Source organism: Siphateles boraxobius, unplaced genomic scaffold (assembly GCF_051911475.1).
Source record: "Siphateles boraxobius isolate OS27281-9 unplaced genomic scaffold, OSU_SipBor_1 9, whole genome shotgun sequence".
Lineage (NCBI taxonomy): Eukaryota > Metazoa > Chordata > Actinopteri > Cypriniformes > Leuciscidae > Siphateles > Siphateles boraxobius.
The window spans coordinates 17,276,695-17,295,034 of NW_027509219.1; the positions used below are offsets into that span (position 1 = coordinate 17,276,695).

At 35.2% G+C, this 18,340-nt stretch overlaps 1 protein-coding gene across 1 annotated transcript in view; it reads left to right on the forward strand.

The window, feature by feature from the left end:
- The window catches only part of ipo11 (importin 11), a 197,257-nt gene that overhangs the window by 162,105 nt on the left and 16,812 nt on the right, over positions 1-18,340 (forward strand). Inside the window, exons 28-29 of the mRNA XM_077222607.1 lie at positions 3,325-3,420; positions 5,127-5,211. Of these exons, the coding sequence (XP_077078722.1) occupies positions 3,325-3,420; positions 5,127-5,211 (181 nt within the window). The remainder of the gene's footprint in view (positions 1-3,324; positions 3,421-5,126; positions 5,212-18,340) is intronic.

The window sequence follows — 18,340 nt, forward strand, 5'->3', positions numbered from 1 at the left end:
TTATCATTAATTTCAAGTAGCATAGCGACAAGACATTTTTCGCTGGTAAATAGATTCAACTTTTTCTTTGCATTCTTTGACAAGGCTTCACATATTGCAAAGCGTCTTCTAAACGCTCTTTACCTAATATTTATCTTTGTTTGTTTCAGTTTGGTCAACCATGACCTGTCAGTGACGCTGTTATCCAAACCAGCGTCAGAAATAAACCTTTAAATTTCTTCAGGGTTGGGCTGCACAATTATTTGAAAAATAATCACGATTGCAATTTCAGCTGCTACAGTTAAAGCATCAAACGTTTCTATTTAAAAAAAAATGAATACAAATTTTGCTGCTTTGAACATTGTAGCACGCTCAAAACACTCAAATATTTTAATGTATATTCTATAGCAACATTTGATAATTTACAACATCCATAAGAGTATCAAGAGCAATAATCTCCCATTTTGATATTTGTCATAATTGTGCAGCTTATTTCAGAGTATTTGTTTAGTTAATTTGTCTTTTTTTAATAAGAAAAAATACAACAGTCATAACCTGTCAGTGATGCTTTTACTATGATTTCACATTTAAAGGCACAGTAGCTAAAACAAGGCCTTTTCTAATTCTAAAGGTCAAAATGCCTGAGGCAGCCTCAACTTTCATTGTAACTGAATTATATAAAATTATATGATTTTGATACTTTTTTAAAGACTTTACAGTAGTCTTACATGAATGCAATTCTTCTGATACGTTTTCCCATAAAAAAAAAAAAATCTGCTAGTTTAATTGTCCAAAAGTACTGGTTTAAGCATTATTAGATAGTACACAGGCCTCTTTTTCAGGTCCAAACAGGGTGATAAGAAATCTTTAATATGATGCATCTGATCACTAGCACAGCTCATGTAGTTCTAATATTGGCGTGTTGAGATAAGATTGCCTCCAACCCTGTATTATACTACAAAAAAATTTAATATTACAGCTGTAAGCTTTAATAAATGTATAGCTGAGGTAGATTTTTAGCTAGGTTTGGTGCTTGCCAGGTTTGTTTGTAGCTGACTTACAGGGTGTCTTCAGGCAAAATGCTAATTGGACTTTTTACAGTATATATTCTAATATTTGCTTAGCATGACACATTTTGAGTTATTTAAAACTTTTTTAGTCATCAGTTTTGAGTGGTGAGGCGCATGCAATATTGAGAATTTTACTTTTATGTCGTAAAAACGAATGAAAACGTAGATAAAATATGATGTGAACACCTCGTTTTGGATGAAGGAATTCCCCAGTACTCGATGGGTGATAGGCAGGTACACGTCGTATCACAATCGTAATTTCATACCACCCGTCTTTCATTTCTGACCAATTTCTTGTTATTAAGTCATATTGGCTGCGCCCCTCTCCCTTAGCAGCCTCAGTACCTCATCATCTTCCAAAGCAGAGATGTGATTGCTGCTCTAGAAATGGTATCGACTAGTTCATTTCACCGAGCAGTGTTTTTGAGATTTAGGACTGACATTCCTTGTCTGGCTTTTCATTGAATGCTGCATATGAGCAGATCCGAGGCGGAGGAAGAATCTTCACAGGGTTCTAAGTAGACAGTCGAAGGATCTCGTGTGTTCCAGATCTATGAGTGACGAATGAAGCAATTTTTATCAGACATTGGGGGCTTATATTGAAGGCTGTGATGGAAAGGGCCAAACACAGGATATTTGGCCTGGCCTCCCATTATAGAAGAGAAATGGGAAGGTGCTGGGGAGGTCAAGACCCTAGGATGTTTTCATTCTTACAGGGATAGTTGGTATATCAGGGATAAAATAAGTGACAATTCTGTCATTGTTTACTCACTCATATCTTATGATACCCATATGAATGTATTTCTTCCTTGGAATGCAAAGGGAGATGTTTATTGCTGAATGTCAGAGCTGCTTTTTTACGTATTACATTGAAAGTTAAAGGTGACAACCGCTGTGAATAATTAATCAAATTTCAGTCAAGTACAAATCTATCATATGGCTTCAGAAGACTTGGAATATAGTGCACAAGTCAAATGATTCAAGGTTATTATTGATAAATAAAACTTTTAAAAATTGCAACTGTTGCCTTTGCAAGTAACTGAAATACGTTTAAGCTCTACAATTACTAATATATATATATTTTTAATCAACTGGTAATGTTTAAAAAAAATGACAAAAATTACTATTACAAAAACTAAAATGAAAATGACAACTGAAAAATATAAAAATAAAAGCTAATCCAAAAAATAACAAAAACTACAATAGTATAGGCATATTACTAAAATTTTGTTTGGTTTGTGTTTTTATTTTTACTGAAGCTTTCACACGTTTGTCTAAACTTCTCCATTTTTAGTCCACAAAAGAAAGTCATGCAGTATGTGTTTGGATTGACTTAATGAGGGTTGTGTAAATTATGACTGAATTTACATTTTTGAATTTAGAATTTAGAATTTACATCTTCTCATATGACTGTGAAAAGGTGAGATTGTCCTTCATAAAGTGCTAACTGTTCTTACATAACAGAAAGCATAAAGAACATCTGCATTAAGGGTTTAATAATCTAATGAATATCTTCACATTTATTGGCAATAACTGGCTCAGATAATGTGTTTAGATCCCTTTAGGGTAGTTTGGATTTTAACACTCAGCCAAACTGAGTATTTCTTCTTATGTGATTGTTCCCTGCATAAAGGTTTTGTGAGTGCAAGCTATTTCCAGGCTGAAAGTTTTTTTTATGTTTTTTTCAGACTGAAAATCTCAATACCCATAGGCAGGGATGTCGAAAGTACCGGTGCTTTGCAACCAAGTCAATGTTAAAACTTAACTTAAAAAAAAAATTAACAATGGCAGTCTTTCTAAAGTTTAGCTTGGCGAGTATCAACTCAATACCCACGCGCTGTCAGACTGACAGGTGACTGCTTTTGAACGCTCACATGCGTATTTGCCTGCATGCAAAGGCATTTCTTGTTCGAAAATGGCTGTCTTGGTGTGGCAATTATAAAAATAAAGATAATGATTTACTTAATTGAGAAATACTTGAAGGCTATTGTTTTTATGCCATTTGTTTATACAGTACGTTAACTAAATTAATGTTTTGAATAGCGTATTACTTTCTGTTGTGGTATCGAAACTGTTTTTGAGTATTGTGAAATTTCACTCCCTTTGGTTCTGACTACTAAAACTGCCACCATGACTTCCCTACTCACAGGCCTGTGAAGACACCCTAAAACATCTTTCTGTTACAGTGGTGTCATTGCTCACAACATGGTTCTCTGAATGTTGGAACATTGTGTTCATTCTCTGAATAACGTTTCCCACTGCAATCATTTTTCAGCGTGATCCAGGACAAGTTCTGCGGGATCATTAACATCAGCGTGGAGGCGCTGCACGATGTTATGACGGAAGACCCTGAGACGGCTACCTTCAAAGAGTAAGTTTGATTCTCTCTTTTTGATGACACTTCTCCACAGAGGCATTTTGTCTGACAAATGACCTGGAAAATGGTGGACAAGGGCACACGCTGTCATGGCAGGGTTTCATGTAACAAATGCTCAACTTTAAGAGAAGTGATCGTGCTGTGTGTCGCAATGTTTGTATTTGTTGGATTACATCGTATTATAGCAGTTTGTTTGTGTGTGTGTGTATTAGTGCTTTCAATCGATAAAAAAAATTTGCTAGATTAATCAAACATTTTTTTCTGTGATTAATTAAAAACACTTAAGCTTTTATACGTTTTTAATATATTTTGTACAGTAATAATCGCCAAATCAATGTAGAAACAACTTAAAGACAGTATATTTTAAATACTTGTTTAATGGCTTCTTTTTATGAATGAAGGCTAGTATCACTGTTACTTATAAAGCTACTGATGTCTAATAGGTAGGACATATACAGAAATTTTATAAAGTTGTCAAACAGTCTGCACTGCATAAATTACTAATTAAATATAGATGGTACCTTTGTTCTTTGATTAACTTTAATGACAGAAAGCATTATTGGCTGCTGCCACTTTAAGACCTTGACATCCGTCTCATTTTCTCACAACTCTTTGCATTCATTTAAGACTTTAATTTAACTCATTTAAGACTACTCTTATGAGGATACTTGACAAAATGGACATTTTGGCATAATTGCATTTTACTATTCGTAAAGCGTGAAAGATAACTCTATACTTGTGTGTGTTTTTGTGTGCGTTGTGCACACTTGTACCTTTTTTGTCTTGTCGCACTTGAATGGGTTAAAATCATTTGCATGAATAAGAGCGTGAACACTTATGTAACGCTAGCCAAAGGATGATAAAAAAGCTGATGCTGCGTTAATTACGTTAATAGTTTTAATGCATTAAACTGGAAAAAATGTATCACACGTGTTAACGTTGACGGCACTAATAATATATATACGAGGCTCTTAATGCATTGTGTTTCCTTCTGGAGCATCAGTGAATGTTTGAACCTTTATTAACTATTGTGTTTGAGGCCCTCAATTGTCCTCAGTTTGAAAAGATGGATCTCAAAATCATACAGTTACTGCTGGAAAGGGTTCAAATATGCAAAAGATGCTGGAAAACTGAAGAATTTGCAGGACCTGGTCTGTTAATTTTTTCCCATTAAGTGCCTTTTTAAAGTTTCTGAGTTGATCACTGTGTCACTGTGTTCATTGACTTGCACAGTTCAATTCTCACATCTTAATAATATTTATAACTCCTACCTTAATAAAACAAGCTGTATTGCTATGGGTAATGATCTGGCACACGTGCCATAGGTTGGCGACCCCTAGTATACAGTATGTTTGTTTTATGTATACGCTTGGGTTGTGTGTAAGCTGGTCATGAAATGTGAATGATGCTATGAGGTTGCAAATATTTCATGACTTCAGGATGTGGTGCCTATACCCTTATGTTTATCTCCTAAGGCATTTTATCATTTCCAGGCAGGATGTATACACAACCTGCCTCATGCATACTTCAGTGGGGTGTCAAAAGAGTATTCATAAATGCAGTGAGAGATTACACAGCTGCTGGAAAACGGGGAAAAATGGCACATTTTAGAAATGAAGTGTAACATGATTGTCATTTCTCTACTTTGCACACACACACTTCACAACCTTACTCACTTTCTCCGGCTGCCTGTCCTCTAGCTGCATGCTGATGAGCCACTTTGAAGAGCCGAAGCTGACAGATGACGAAGAACCCCCGACAGAACAGGACAAGAGGAGGAAACTGGTGAGTCTCACCCCGGCAGAAAGGTTACAGATGTTACACTCGCCTATTGATGACAGATGTCACAGAGTGGCTGTTATTGATGAGTTATAGTGGGTGTTGATTGAAATAGTACATTGAAACTGATTGGACAAATAGAATTCGCTGCATTTTTTACTTCAGTTCACAAACAAAGAGGTCAAAAGGTGTTAATGTGTTGAGAAATCTCAATTTGTCATGAACAAGCTTGATGAACATCCAACTTATCCTAAAGATAAGGGTCTAAAGGTTAAATTTTCTCACGGTTCACTATATGCTTCTGTCCTAAGGTTATGGTCCTGGGGAAGTTAAGAAAATTCTTATGATAAATTCTAAGAAGTTCATAAGAATGTTGCTGTATGTGCAATTCTTAAAGGAGCCGTATGTAAGATTGTGGCCAAAACTGGTACTGCAATCACTTTCAAATTACTGTAGAGCGGTGTATCCCCTTCCCCTCCTCCCTGACTCGAGGTTGCCAGATAGGCTGCAGGATACAGCATGAACGTAGGCTGCTACAAGAAGCTTTTTCTGTTAATTATGTTTATGCTTCAAATATGTTTTGCAAAGTAATTATATATCGCAAAAATTTACTAATGGCAATTAGCCAAATATAATCGTTAAGATGTACGCTCGTATGTGACAGTACATTGTTAGAACAGTAGCTGTTAGTTTAACTTGTAACGGTAGGTGTCTGTCATTAACGCAAGTACAAGCACAAGCCTCTGTCACTGTGCGTAACCGATATCAAAGATACAGCTATTCATTTAGCTGACGCCATAAGTGAAAGCGTCCAGCTGTATTTTTTAACTTACCCTGCAGTACACATAACGTTAAAATATGTGATATGAAAGATTACATGTCATTCTATTATTTTTGGCTGTAGAACTTGCATGATAAACAATAATGGGCGTGCTAATGTTGTTTTCCTTAGCGTCTCAGCATAATAATAGAGAAACGGGCTCTGATAATGCATTGCTAATGTTAGCAATGACGACTCGCCGTTTTTATTACCCAAACAATTCCTTACCTTTTCAAGTCAATGGCCCACCTCCTCCATATGAGCTAACGTAACATTACTTTGCACGAACATGCATAACTTTGTTCGACTGTCATGAAAATTTGAAATGTCTTTTGAGAAATTCTTCTCTGTTTTCAGCCGTCTCCATCTTTCAACGGCCTCTCCTATACAGATCCTTGTTTTATTTCGGACTTTGTCACGAAGTATTTCGGATTCATAACGATTTTTTTTTGGTTTCGCAATGTTACACATTTTTTTTTATCCGATTCCGACACGTTTGTAGCTGCAACTGTGGTAACTAGCAGAGCTGGCAATCCGGATGCCGCAACACTACTGACTTCGTGATTGGTAGATAGGTGGAGGGTGGCACATCAGACCAAAACACAACACAACATGACAACATCAACATCAGTTGATGGCTGCAACTTCACTTTTTAAATGACAATATCCTGGCCGGATTATTGTTGTCAGTGATATAAATATTTGAAATGAACATGATTTCTTAATGTCTAGTGACATATCAGGGCCATTTTATGATTAATTGAAATACATTTCTTACATACAGCTCCTTTAAAAAAATCTTCAAGTTCTTTATTATTTTTTTAAGAACACACACATTTGTATGGAGGACCAACTCTACCATATTTAAAAATAAATACAGAAATAAATAAATGCTCAATAAATAAATAAGCATACAATTAATCGCCCTAAAAAATACAATAAACAAATAAATGTAGGTAGAAATTAAATTATATAGTGAGACATAAATGTATATATCTCTTAATAAGCTTCTTTATTTATTCACCTGTGTAATAATTACCTTATATATTTATGTGTATGTTAGAATATTTTTGTCTGTGTTATTCTTCCTTTGTATTTTTTTACCCTATTTATTTCTTCAATGGTATTTATTTCTGCCTGTCGTTTTTACATTTCTGTATGCATTTCTGCCTCATTATGCAAATGAGGAGGGGCTGTCTTAGGGGATCAACTTCTGCCCATTGGTTGGTTAGCATTTTACTGCATCGGTCGAATCTACATGCCACCGGCCACAGTCACAACAAAGACTGTCAATCGCTACCTACGATGAAGTTGTCAGTGAGCTGAGGCATTTAGCAACTGTTTTTGAAAACAATGCTAACGTTATAAGTATTGACTTTATTATTTTTCGTTTGGACGCTCTGACAGAACGTGTGTTTCAGTTAGCGGCACACATGGACACAGATGTCGACAATGTAGTTTTTCAGAATCTGGAGGAAGCGGTCTAGCACTCTTTTAGAAGCTTCCCTTAAGAGGTCGGACACTGAAGTCTGCCTGCTGAGTTTGAAAACAATGCTTCTTCTTCTTCTTCTTCTTCTTCTTCTTCTTTGGATTTTTACGGCAGCTTGCTATCCAATGAGTTGCATTACTGCCACTAAACAATGCTTTATGGCGGGGAAAAGCCATGTAGATTCGACCAATGCAGTAAAATGCTAACCAACCAATGGGCAGAAGTTGACCCCTTAAGACACAGCCCCTCCTCATTTGCATAATGAGGCAGAAATGCATACAGAAATGTAAAAACGACAGGCAGAAATAAATAGCATTGAAGAAATAAATAGGGTAAAAAAAAATACAATGGAAGAATAAAACAGAAAAAAATATTATAACATGCACATAAATAAATACTTTAAAAAAATAAGTAATTAATAAATAAAGTTGTAGGTTATAACGAACAATAAATAAATAAGGTAATTATTACAAAGATGAATAAATAAAGAAGCTAATTAAAAGAGATATACACATTTATGTCTCAATTAATTGTATGCTTATTTATTTATTGAGCATTTATTTATTTCTGTATTTATTTTTAAATATGGTAGAGCTGGTCCTCCATACATTTGTTTTCTTAATAAGAAAATTAAAGGCCATTATACAAAAATCTATTTTTTTTTTTTTCTAAGAGCCTGTTTGAGATGTAGCGGTCTTAACCATTAATTTACTGGTCTGTCTGGTGCTCATCTAGAGTGAATGCTGGCTAGTTCTAGCTTAGTGAGTGCATCATGTATACGTGCAAATGATCGATCGGTGTCACTTTAGAGAACTCGTCCAGATTCATGGTACTAGTAGTGTGTATTATATTCAGCTAGCTGTTATCTTGTAATGCATAATATTTGAAACAACCCAGTAAATCCATTAAACATTGTGCATTTGGGTATTTAAGACAGGACAGGATGATTTTTAACTTTCTTTTTGGGAATATGAATACTTCTACTATGAATACAAACATTTTGGAAAACAAAATATTCTTTTCTTCTTTCTTTCACAAAAAATAAGAAGAAATTGGCAGTTAAGAAGAATTTTCTTCTTAAGAATGATTCATGAATCCGGCCCGGTTCAATAAATACTTGTCAGTAAGTCATTTTTATGGATGCACCAGTTAGATTAATTGGAGGCCAATATCGATAACCGATATTTCAACACCATAATCTGGAATTCAGTTTTATGTTTTGTACAGAGATACAATTTTTCAAACATGATATTTGTTTGGTAGCACTTTACAGTAAGGTCCCATCAGTTAATGCATCACAGGATTCCTAATATGCAGTTTGGAAAAGTATGTAATTTGTTTTGAGTAATTTACAGGTCTGCACAAATATGGAAGAAGTTAGTTTTTTTGTCTATTGCCTCTATTCATTTTCCTTAAGTAAAAAAATAAGAATTTTCAATTGTATGATACAAACTGAGCTTTTGTTTTCATGACAAAAGTTTAGTGATCGTTTTGTGATTGTCGAACACAACTGAATGAATTCAAGGCACACATTTTCATTATGCAAAACCTGGCTTTACTATATAATCAAGTGCGTGTGCCACTTAAACCTGCAACAGATAAAGAAGCAAACAATCATATACAGCAGACTTTGCTGATCATGCAACATAAAACCACATTTACAGTATCTAACTGATGTGTCAGAGGTGAATATACGCCGGTTTTAAAGCATTTAAGGTTCTCATCACTTAAGCACGTTATCACTTCAAGAAAACCAATGAAAAAAAAAACATAAACTAAAACTATTTAGGGATACCAAATATAATGCTGAAGAACCATTTGTGTTAAATATGGTTTGAATCTACAGAGGTTTGGAAGGTTGAGTATGGAAAAAGTATAGAATTTTGAAATAGAAAATATGTAGGAACCCTGCCATCAAATGTCTTCAACTAACAATCAGCAATACATTGTTATAGTAATTATTCATACTCAGATTCATTTCAATAATTGTTAATGTTAGCTTAAGTCCAATAAATAACTTACAGACGTCGTTTGATTTTAAAAATGAATTAGTGAATGCTAAAATTTAAAAACATTAAATAAGATTAATAAATGCTTTAGAAGTATTTTTAACTGTTAGTTAATGTTGACAAATGGAAAGTAAGAAATTAGATGAACCATGGTACAAAAGTGCCATATCGCAGGTGGCAAACTGTGTTTTGTTGTTTTGCATCTTTTTTATGGGAACAGTCTCAACCGTAGTGTTTAGATAAAAGCTATAATGAGAGAATAAAATGCCATTGCTGTGTTTTTGAGAGAATTGCGGTGAAATCTCAGTCTGTCTTTTCCTAATGTTATTTTTGTGTAACACCCACATGAGCATGTTTCCGCTGAGTGGGACTCCTGATTGAAAATCTGCCAACAACAATAGCTTCCAAACAACAGTTGAAAGTTATTCAAATTTACCATGTGAAGTGCAGTAGTTCAAGTTTTTTTTTGTTTTTTTTTCAAGTAGTTCAGTTTTAAGTGAGTCGTTTCTCTTAATTGTCTGTATGATAAAACGGCTCTGGTGGTTTATGATACTTTCAGCCGCTTGCTGGTTTGAAATGAAGCACATTTTTGAGCTTTCAAGTGGAAACCTTTTCTCACTGGTCTTAAATGACGGTGATTCTTTGTTAGAGAATGAGGTGGGATGAACCTCGAAGTACTCGAAATGACAGCTGTGACTAATCAAAACCACAATTGCGGGGGATTCATTTTTCAGTTTTTGATGGGATACAGCATAGTTTTTGATATTTTGCTTTTGCGGACTACAATTTGCATCAACATATACCTGATGACATGAAGACAGAGGCCAAAGCGTTCATAGCGTTTACCCAGAGTGCTTTCTTGTGATTTAAAACAGATAGTCAGAGTGCAAATGAATGAAACTGAACACAGATGCTCATTTATTGTTTTTAGACATACAAAAAAAACACAAGATGCAAAAAAAACAGTAAGACATGATGCAACAGCCAAAGGGGCCATTGAACACATTTTGTTTGAAAATGTGAGATGCAGGGTAGTGTAAAAATGTCAACTTTATTTTAAATTATCTTTTATTTTATTTTATTTTAACTAGATTATTTATTTATTTGTGCACTTTAGAACATGAAGCTAAAATTTGGCAATTTTCGCATTATTTTTGACTGTTTTGACTGGTTTTTGTTCCTATCTTTTTTTTTCCAACTCTATTATTAATGTTGTCCAAAATAAATGCACAAGAGCAATACAAATACTGAAGAAAAAAGATCCTACCCCAACATATACAAAAGCTTAACGAAAATAAAAAGATAAAAACTGAATCAATAAATAACAAGTAAAATAAATAAATAAAAATAGAGAACATGTGTTCAATTATGTATGTATACATACATATAAATATATATACATAACAATACATACATATACGTATACAACAACCAAACAAATAAAATAACAATAATGATAATAGTAATACTATTTTGCTCCTATCTAATTGCAAGTATAGGCCCACATCGATGGAAGCATATAGGAAGCAATATTCAATTTGAAATGGTATATGCAAAATGACAATGCAATATGTAAAATGGCAATGCATTTCTGTATTTAAATTTACATTTTCCATTACATTTGTGCAACGTTTGGTGCAAAATGAAAATGACAATTAAATTATATTATTTACATTTACCATTTCATACACTAGTTTTAATATTTAAATTTAATACATATTTTAACGCTTTATAAGTTGCAAAATTAAAATGTATTACAGAAATGATTAGATATGTTTAATATGTAATATATAAGCAAAAACTAGCAAAATTATCACTTAAATGTTATTTTTCTTAATTGCATTTACACTCACAGATAAGACTCTTGCAATTGCATTTTCATTAAATGCCTCGCAATGAATGTAGTAAAATTCAATGTGCAAATTATGAATGCATTCCGAGCCGCCTCCTCCTTCCCTGTCAATCACTGCGTGAAGTTAGCCCCGCCCCCACCCAATGCTAAACGTCGGCAAAATGGGCTCAATCGTTTTTACTTTGTTTCTGATGGCTTGTGCTGTACATGTTTTTGTTTGTGCTGCTTATTTTTTTAGATATTAAAAGAATATTTATAGGTCATTCTGAGGTCAACCAGCCCCTCTCCATATAAATATTTAAATTGTGCCGGTAAAAGTTTAGTTCGTTCTGCTTCGGTTTTAAAATATTAGACCGAATTATAGACGATAACGTCACAACCCCCTGACCTGTTCCAAATTCACCCAAAATAGGCTCAATCGTTTGTGCCGGTAAACGTTTATTTTGTGCTGCTTCGGTTTCTTGGATATTAAAATTATATTTATTGGTTATTCTGAGGTCACTCAGCCCCCCACATGCTCCAAATTCACACAAAATAGTCTCATTTGCCATTTGTGCTGTTTTGTGTCGGTAAAAAAATTAGTTTGTGCTGCTTTGTTTTTTAAAATATTAGACACTAAATTATAGACGATGATGTCACTAGCCCCCGACCTGCTCCATATTCACCCAAAAAAGGCTACTCTATGAATTTGACCCGTCAGATTCCGTGACCCTACTGTACCTATAGATTTATCAATATCTGATCAATATGCTTAATAAAATAGAAATGGGAGATGGTCATACATCACATGTGTCACTTTAATGAACATTACAGTCAGTTATTAAGAAATAAACATCACAATTTTCGGTAGCTATGAATTTGACCCTTCATATTCTGTAATCTTAGAGTAATAGGCCTTTGCATTTGTAAGGAAAAACTGTATGATCCTGAGAATGTCGACTCCTGAATTTTGCTACATTCATTGCGGGACATTTAATGAAAATGCAATCACAAGTGTCTTAACTGTAAGTGTAAATGCAATTAAGAAAAATAACATTTAAATGATCATTTTGCTACAGTTTTTGCTTGAACGTTAAACATATCTAATCATTTCTGTAATACATATTTTAACGCTTTATAATGTATTCAATTTACATATTAAAACTAGTGTATGAAATGGCAAATGTAAATTATATAATTGATTTTTTTCATTTTGCACCAACGTTGCATAAATGTAATGGAAAATGTAAATTTAGATACAGAAATGCATTGTCATTTTGCATATTACATTTCAAATTGAATATTGCTACCCATATGTTTCCACACACATCACACTCCTGGCACTTCCATTGTGGTATCCTTTTTGCATCGAATGCAACGACGCCGACTCATGCTGGCCTTTTGCGATAGGTTCTGAATGTCACTCACAGAAACAGCCGAATGATCGCGTCTTCTCTCTCTTGGGCTGCCATCCAGAGGAACGTCTTCGGGCTGTGCAGCCAGCAGCTCCTGAACGTGTCATGGGCTTGTACAGGGTTCCCACGACTAAATTTGTGAATCTGAAAAAAAAACTGTCAAGGCTTTGGAAAGTTTTTGAAAATAAACACACATAGATAAAAGTCCTTGAAACTACTTGAATTTATTTTGGAATCAAAATTCCATGTGTTATTTCGCCCAACACTTTGTTGGCCCATGCATACTAGCTTGCTTGATTTGCGTTAGTTACGCACATTTACGTGTTACGTTAAGGGTTTCCCACGTGAGGTACTTTGTGTTGTACGTTGCCATAAGGTTCACGAGCACACAAAACTACAAAAATAGGCTGAAACCGCTAAAAAAGATGTAACCTTGCTTTCACTTGAAATGTGTCCCCACATTAAGTCCTTGAATTTGAGGGTATTGGACCTGGAAAGTCTTTGAAAGGTCCTTGAATTTGAAGTTAACCAAGGTGCAGGAACCCTGCTTGTAGTAGATGGCACACATCTTTTTGTGTAAAATGATGCTATTGGTCACTGCAATGTCCAGGAGGTGCTGGAAAATGTTTGTGTACCACTTCTTTGTGTTACGGTGCAACAAGCATGTTGTGTACTGGGGCCGGTTTCACAAAGCTATATTAGACCGGTCTATAGTGCTAGACAAGTCTAAAATTTGCTCATAGACTAGTCTAATGCATGTCAGACTGTTTCACAAAAATAAAGACTGACTTAATTTAGACCAAAAAAAATCAGACACCTTACCCCCAGGCTAACTTAGGTATAAGACACGGTTACCTTGGCAACCAGCAGTAACAATCAGTTACATTACTAACAGCCAAAAGAAAAGGGAAAATGGCTCATAATATGTGGCTTGCTGACGACGTTATGGAGAGAGCTATGAGAAGGGAAAGGGTTTTTAGGGACCGCAGTAGCCTACTGGAAATATATAATAATGAGGACTTTTCTTTTCTGTGCGTCTTTAACGCTCTGCTCAATGGTCGGATCAACGCTGTTAACTGTCGTAGCAATCTTTTTCCAAATTAAACATTTCTTCTTGTTACTGCATTCTCTGCAAAATTTTCCAAGTAAAATGTCCTTGTAACTGTTATTAACTCTTCCAACAAACACATATTTTTCACTGGGGTAAACTGCACTGAGCGGTTGAATGTGCTTACTCGATCCGCCATGTTTTTTGTTTTGAAAAGTGTCTTATTTTACCCAGAATGCATTGCAGTGTAGTCCTACTTAAGATAGTCAGTCTTAAGTGCTTTGTGCAACGGTCTGATTTAGATGTCTATATGAAGCCTGACTATCTACTATATCTAAGCCATAGTCAAAGTCTATATCTTTTTGAAACCGGCCCCATGACTCACTACAGGAGTAGGTTGAGTCATTTTGAAGAGTTACTGTAGGGTAACATGAATGTAGCCTGTTTGGATGTGTCGGCGACTACACATCTGGTTTAATAGTGTTAACTTCTATATTTTATTTTTTACTTTATTTTAACTTGCCATGTCTTTAGAACTAATTTCTTTAGTGTTGTGAGTGAGATGCAGCAAAATATGCAAGACGTGACTATTTAAACTGTCTAGCGCATGTTTAAATAGAAAAACAAGGGAAATAAAGCGCAGTGGAATGCAGAAAAACAAGACATCCATTGACCAATAATAAAACGATTGCGCAGATGGACACCACCACCTCCGATTTGTCTGTCAAGTGCTCAAGTAGACAAAATGACAAAAATATTCCTCCCTAATATGCAGTCTCACACCTACATCCCCGAAAGACTGAAATGCTTCAAGTAGGAGGGATGAGATTGACATGTTATTATCCAAGTTGCATTAGTGGCTTGATATAACCACTTAGACACCATGGAACTCAAATAAATTTGTTTTTTGTCCCATTTTGATGTTTTTACGCTAAAAAAAATGTTGCTGCCTTACATTAAGTACAATCAACTTGGATGTTTAAGTAATTTCACCTTACATTACATTAAACTGACTTTTTTAAACTGATTTTTTTTTTGTATCTGACACATACCTGGAACGCTTTGACACGGCAGTGGTAGGCTATATTAAATTACGTTAGTGTTCCTGCAGAAAATCGTAGTGTTCAGAGCAGTTTCATATTGCAGCGAGAGAGGAAACTAATCGAGGGAATGGACACAGCGAGCAATCAGTCCCCACATAACAGGCGGTGCGGTGCCCAACAGACAGTAGATAAAGTCAAAGAGATGTATTACGCTACAAATCTACACTGACAGAGGGAAGGTGTAAGTTCCCCCTGGTTAATGATGCACAAAATGGATTAAAAGGAAAAATGTACCTTTTTTTATCACTTCTCCCAGCATGAAGCAGGTTTAGATTTAAAAGGTTTATTTCAAATCATCGCAGCAATTTAACCACCCAACTGTCATGATGTTACGGACAGGGTGATATTTGTGCAGGCAGTTCCGCACAAAATTGCTGCCAGCGGCTTTAGACAGCGGGACAGTTCTGAAATAGGGGCGGCGTTAACCTTGTTTAACCTTGTTTCCCAAACTGGTTAAACTGTCATTCTGTTGCAGCTGATGTGTAGTGTGCATCATTGCCATTATAAAAAGAAATGGAACTGAAATGGTTTCCCCTTGGTGTGTTATAGGCATTCGGCCCTCGGACATCTTTTGTAATTTATAATAAAGCGCTATAGTTTTTATATTTCATCCTGACTCAGTGAAAGTAAATATAGATTGTGTAATTAAGAAGATGGTTTTGCTTACACTCATTCATACTGACAAGTAGCGTCCAGGACGGCATATGACATCTCAGGGCTGTTTATTTGAAGTGGATTAGTCTTTTCTTTTTTTTCTTTTTTTATGACGTGAACAGGATAGGTTAAATATGTTTAATCTGTTATTGTTGATGCTGCCTCTTACATTAGTGTCTCTGTCATAGTCAAACTCAATACAAAGGTTCATCCCTGCCTTCTTTTTTCTTGTCAGTGCCTGCCTTCTCTCATTATTTGTTTGTATGCTTCAGGGTTTCAAGGTCAATCAAAACAAAAATACTGAATTAAAACCGTTTGCTTTCCGGGATCCGATATTGCATAACCCGGAACCATCTATTTAAGTAGCACATTTCACTCTGATTTATTACCCATGAATCCCATGGTGTGCCAGATATGGTTAGCCTGTTAAATGTCTTTTTATTTAATGCTGCTCTGAGCGAAACCCTCCTAATTTCACACACTTTTAATATCTCACTTTTCTTTGCCCTGTGGTGGGGGGTTCCTTGTTTTTGTTTGGCTTGAAAAAATGTGATTTGTTTTAAATGATTTGCTCTTGATATCGTCTGCATCCAAATGTTTTATGGCCTTGTTTAGACTTGCTGCAGAAGCCTACACTGCCATTTGGGGTCGTTAAGTCTCAAATGCTCCCCTATGGGGCCATTCAGATAGAACGCGTTTTTCCATTCCACTACACTTTTTTTCCTATGTTTTTCGATGTAATCACATGCTAAACGGTCACTTTAACCGTTGCCCTCGAGTCTTGTACTTTTTGCAGCATCTCAGCACCATATATATTCTCTGGCTCTGTAGGCATCATTGTCCGACTCCGGATCAAACATATAAGGCTGAACATCGCTACTGACAGTTTCTGACATTTTCAGTGCGTGAGATTGTCCTTTTATGTTGTTGCATGGGCTCTTGAAGCTCCGCCCTCTTCTTGAAAAGGGCCCGGGGCACCAGCTCATTTGCATTTAAAGGGGCACACACAAAAACAGTTTTTTTGCTCACCTCCAAAAAGTGGCAATTTTAACATGCTATAAAAATGATCTGTGGAGTATTTTGAGCTAAAACTTCACATACACACTCTGGGGACTTATTTTACATTTTGTAAAAAGGGGCAATCCAATGTCCCCTTTAAGGCTGGATTTATTTGAACAGTAACATTGTAAAATATTTTTAGAATAATTTTTTTTATTATATAATTTATTCCTGTGATGGCAAAGCTGAATTTTCAGCACCATTACTCCAGTCTTCAGTGTCACATGAACCTTTGAAATCAATCATTCTAATATGCTGATTTGATGCACAAAAAAACATTTCTTATTATCAATGTTGGTGCTGCTTAATATTTTTGTTGTAACCGTGATACAATTATTTTTTCAGGATATATTGATGAATATATATTGAAAAACATTTTTTTATCTAAAATAAAACTTTTGTAGCATTATAAATGTTTTTACAGTCACTTTTGAACAATTTAAGACATCCTTGCTGAATAAAAGTATTATTTTTTTTTTTAACTTTTACTTTTTACTTTGAATGCTTGATTCTGATTGGTTGAGAACGTTCTAAGGTGTGCAATTATTTTCAGGGAAACGCACGGCTAATGTAGTTCCAGGCAGGTCTTGACCGCATTACAGTTCCATATCACTTCGCGTAGTTAACTGTAATAACGGAAAATAGGATACAATTCATAACAAGAAAAAACATGCAGCCCATGCGCTTGATCAGCAATTTTCGATGTCTAACTTCACAATCAATGGAAACATGCAGTTTAATTTTAATAAACAAAGTATATAGCCCTATATAGTCAATAGAAAATTAAACTGAATAGGCCTATATAAATAAATTGATAGTCCTGCTGCACGGGTTTTCGTAATTATTGCAGATAATAGGCTATAACAAATAAATAATTATTGATAGGCCTATAGCCTACTTGTTAATAGGACTTTGTGTTTCATTTACTACTGTCAATATTAGGAAAAAAACATGAACGAACTAATTAAAATGAATTGAATTAATTAATAAATAATAACATTGAAGCACATGCCTCTCTCTCTCTCTCTCTCTCTCTCTCTCTCTCTAATATCTGCATTAATAACTGCATAAAGCCGGGGACACACTTATTGTAAGGCCGGTTATGAATGTAATTTGATACTTTGTTATGATTGATCATGCCCAAACGCGTGTTCAGCGCGTTCAGTCTGTGTTTATAATCTGCTGCAGTCGATGGAAACAGAATGTTTCAGCCAGTCGTTAAGTATGTCCAGCATTAGTCTGCTATCAGTGGCTCAAACCTCCGTTACTAACTCTAAAATGACGTTTTGGAATTAGCAACGGATGCGTGGGATTAGATGCGCAATAAATTAGTCCTACATACAAGAGCGTTTTAATGACAAAAACTTTACAAACGTCTTGAAATACATAATTTGAACAATGTTTCGATGTGTGGTAACTGTAGTATAAGCGGAATAATTGGCTTCAGGCCGTTGAATTATTAGAAAAATAATGCACACCGAGGTGTAACGGCCACTCCGATTCGCGTCGTGACCGCATTACCACCTCGGGTGTGCATTATTTTTCTAATAATTCAACGGGCTGTCGTCAATTATTCCTTACTTGTAGCACTACATTCTAATATTTTATAGCCTAGTTTGAACCTTTAGTGTAACTTTTTTCTCCAGAACATTAATGTTAACATATTAGATGGTTACATTAGCATATTATTATTAAGGGAATCAAAAC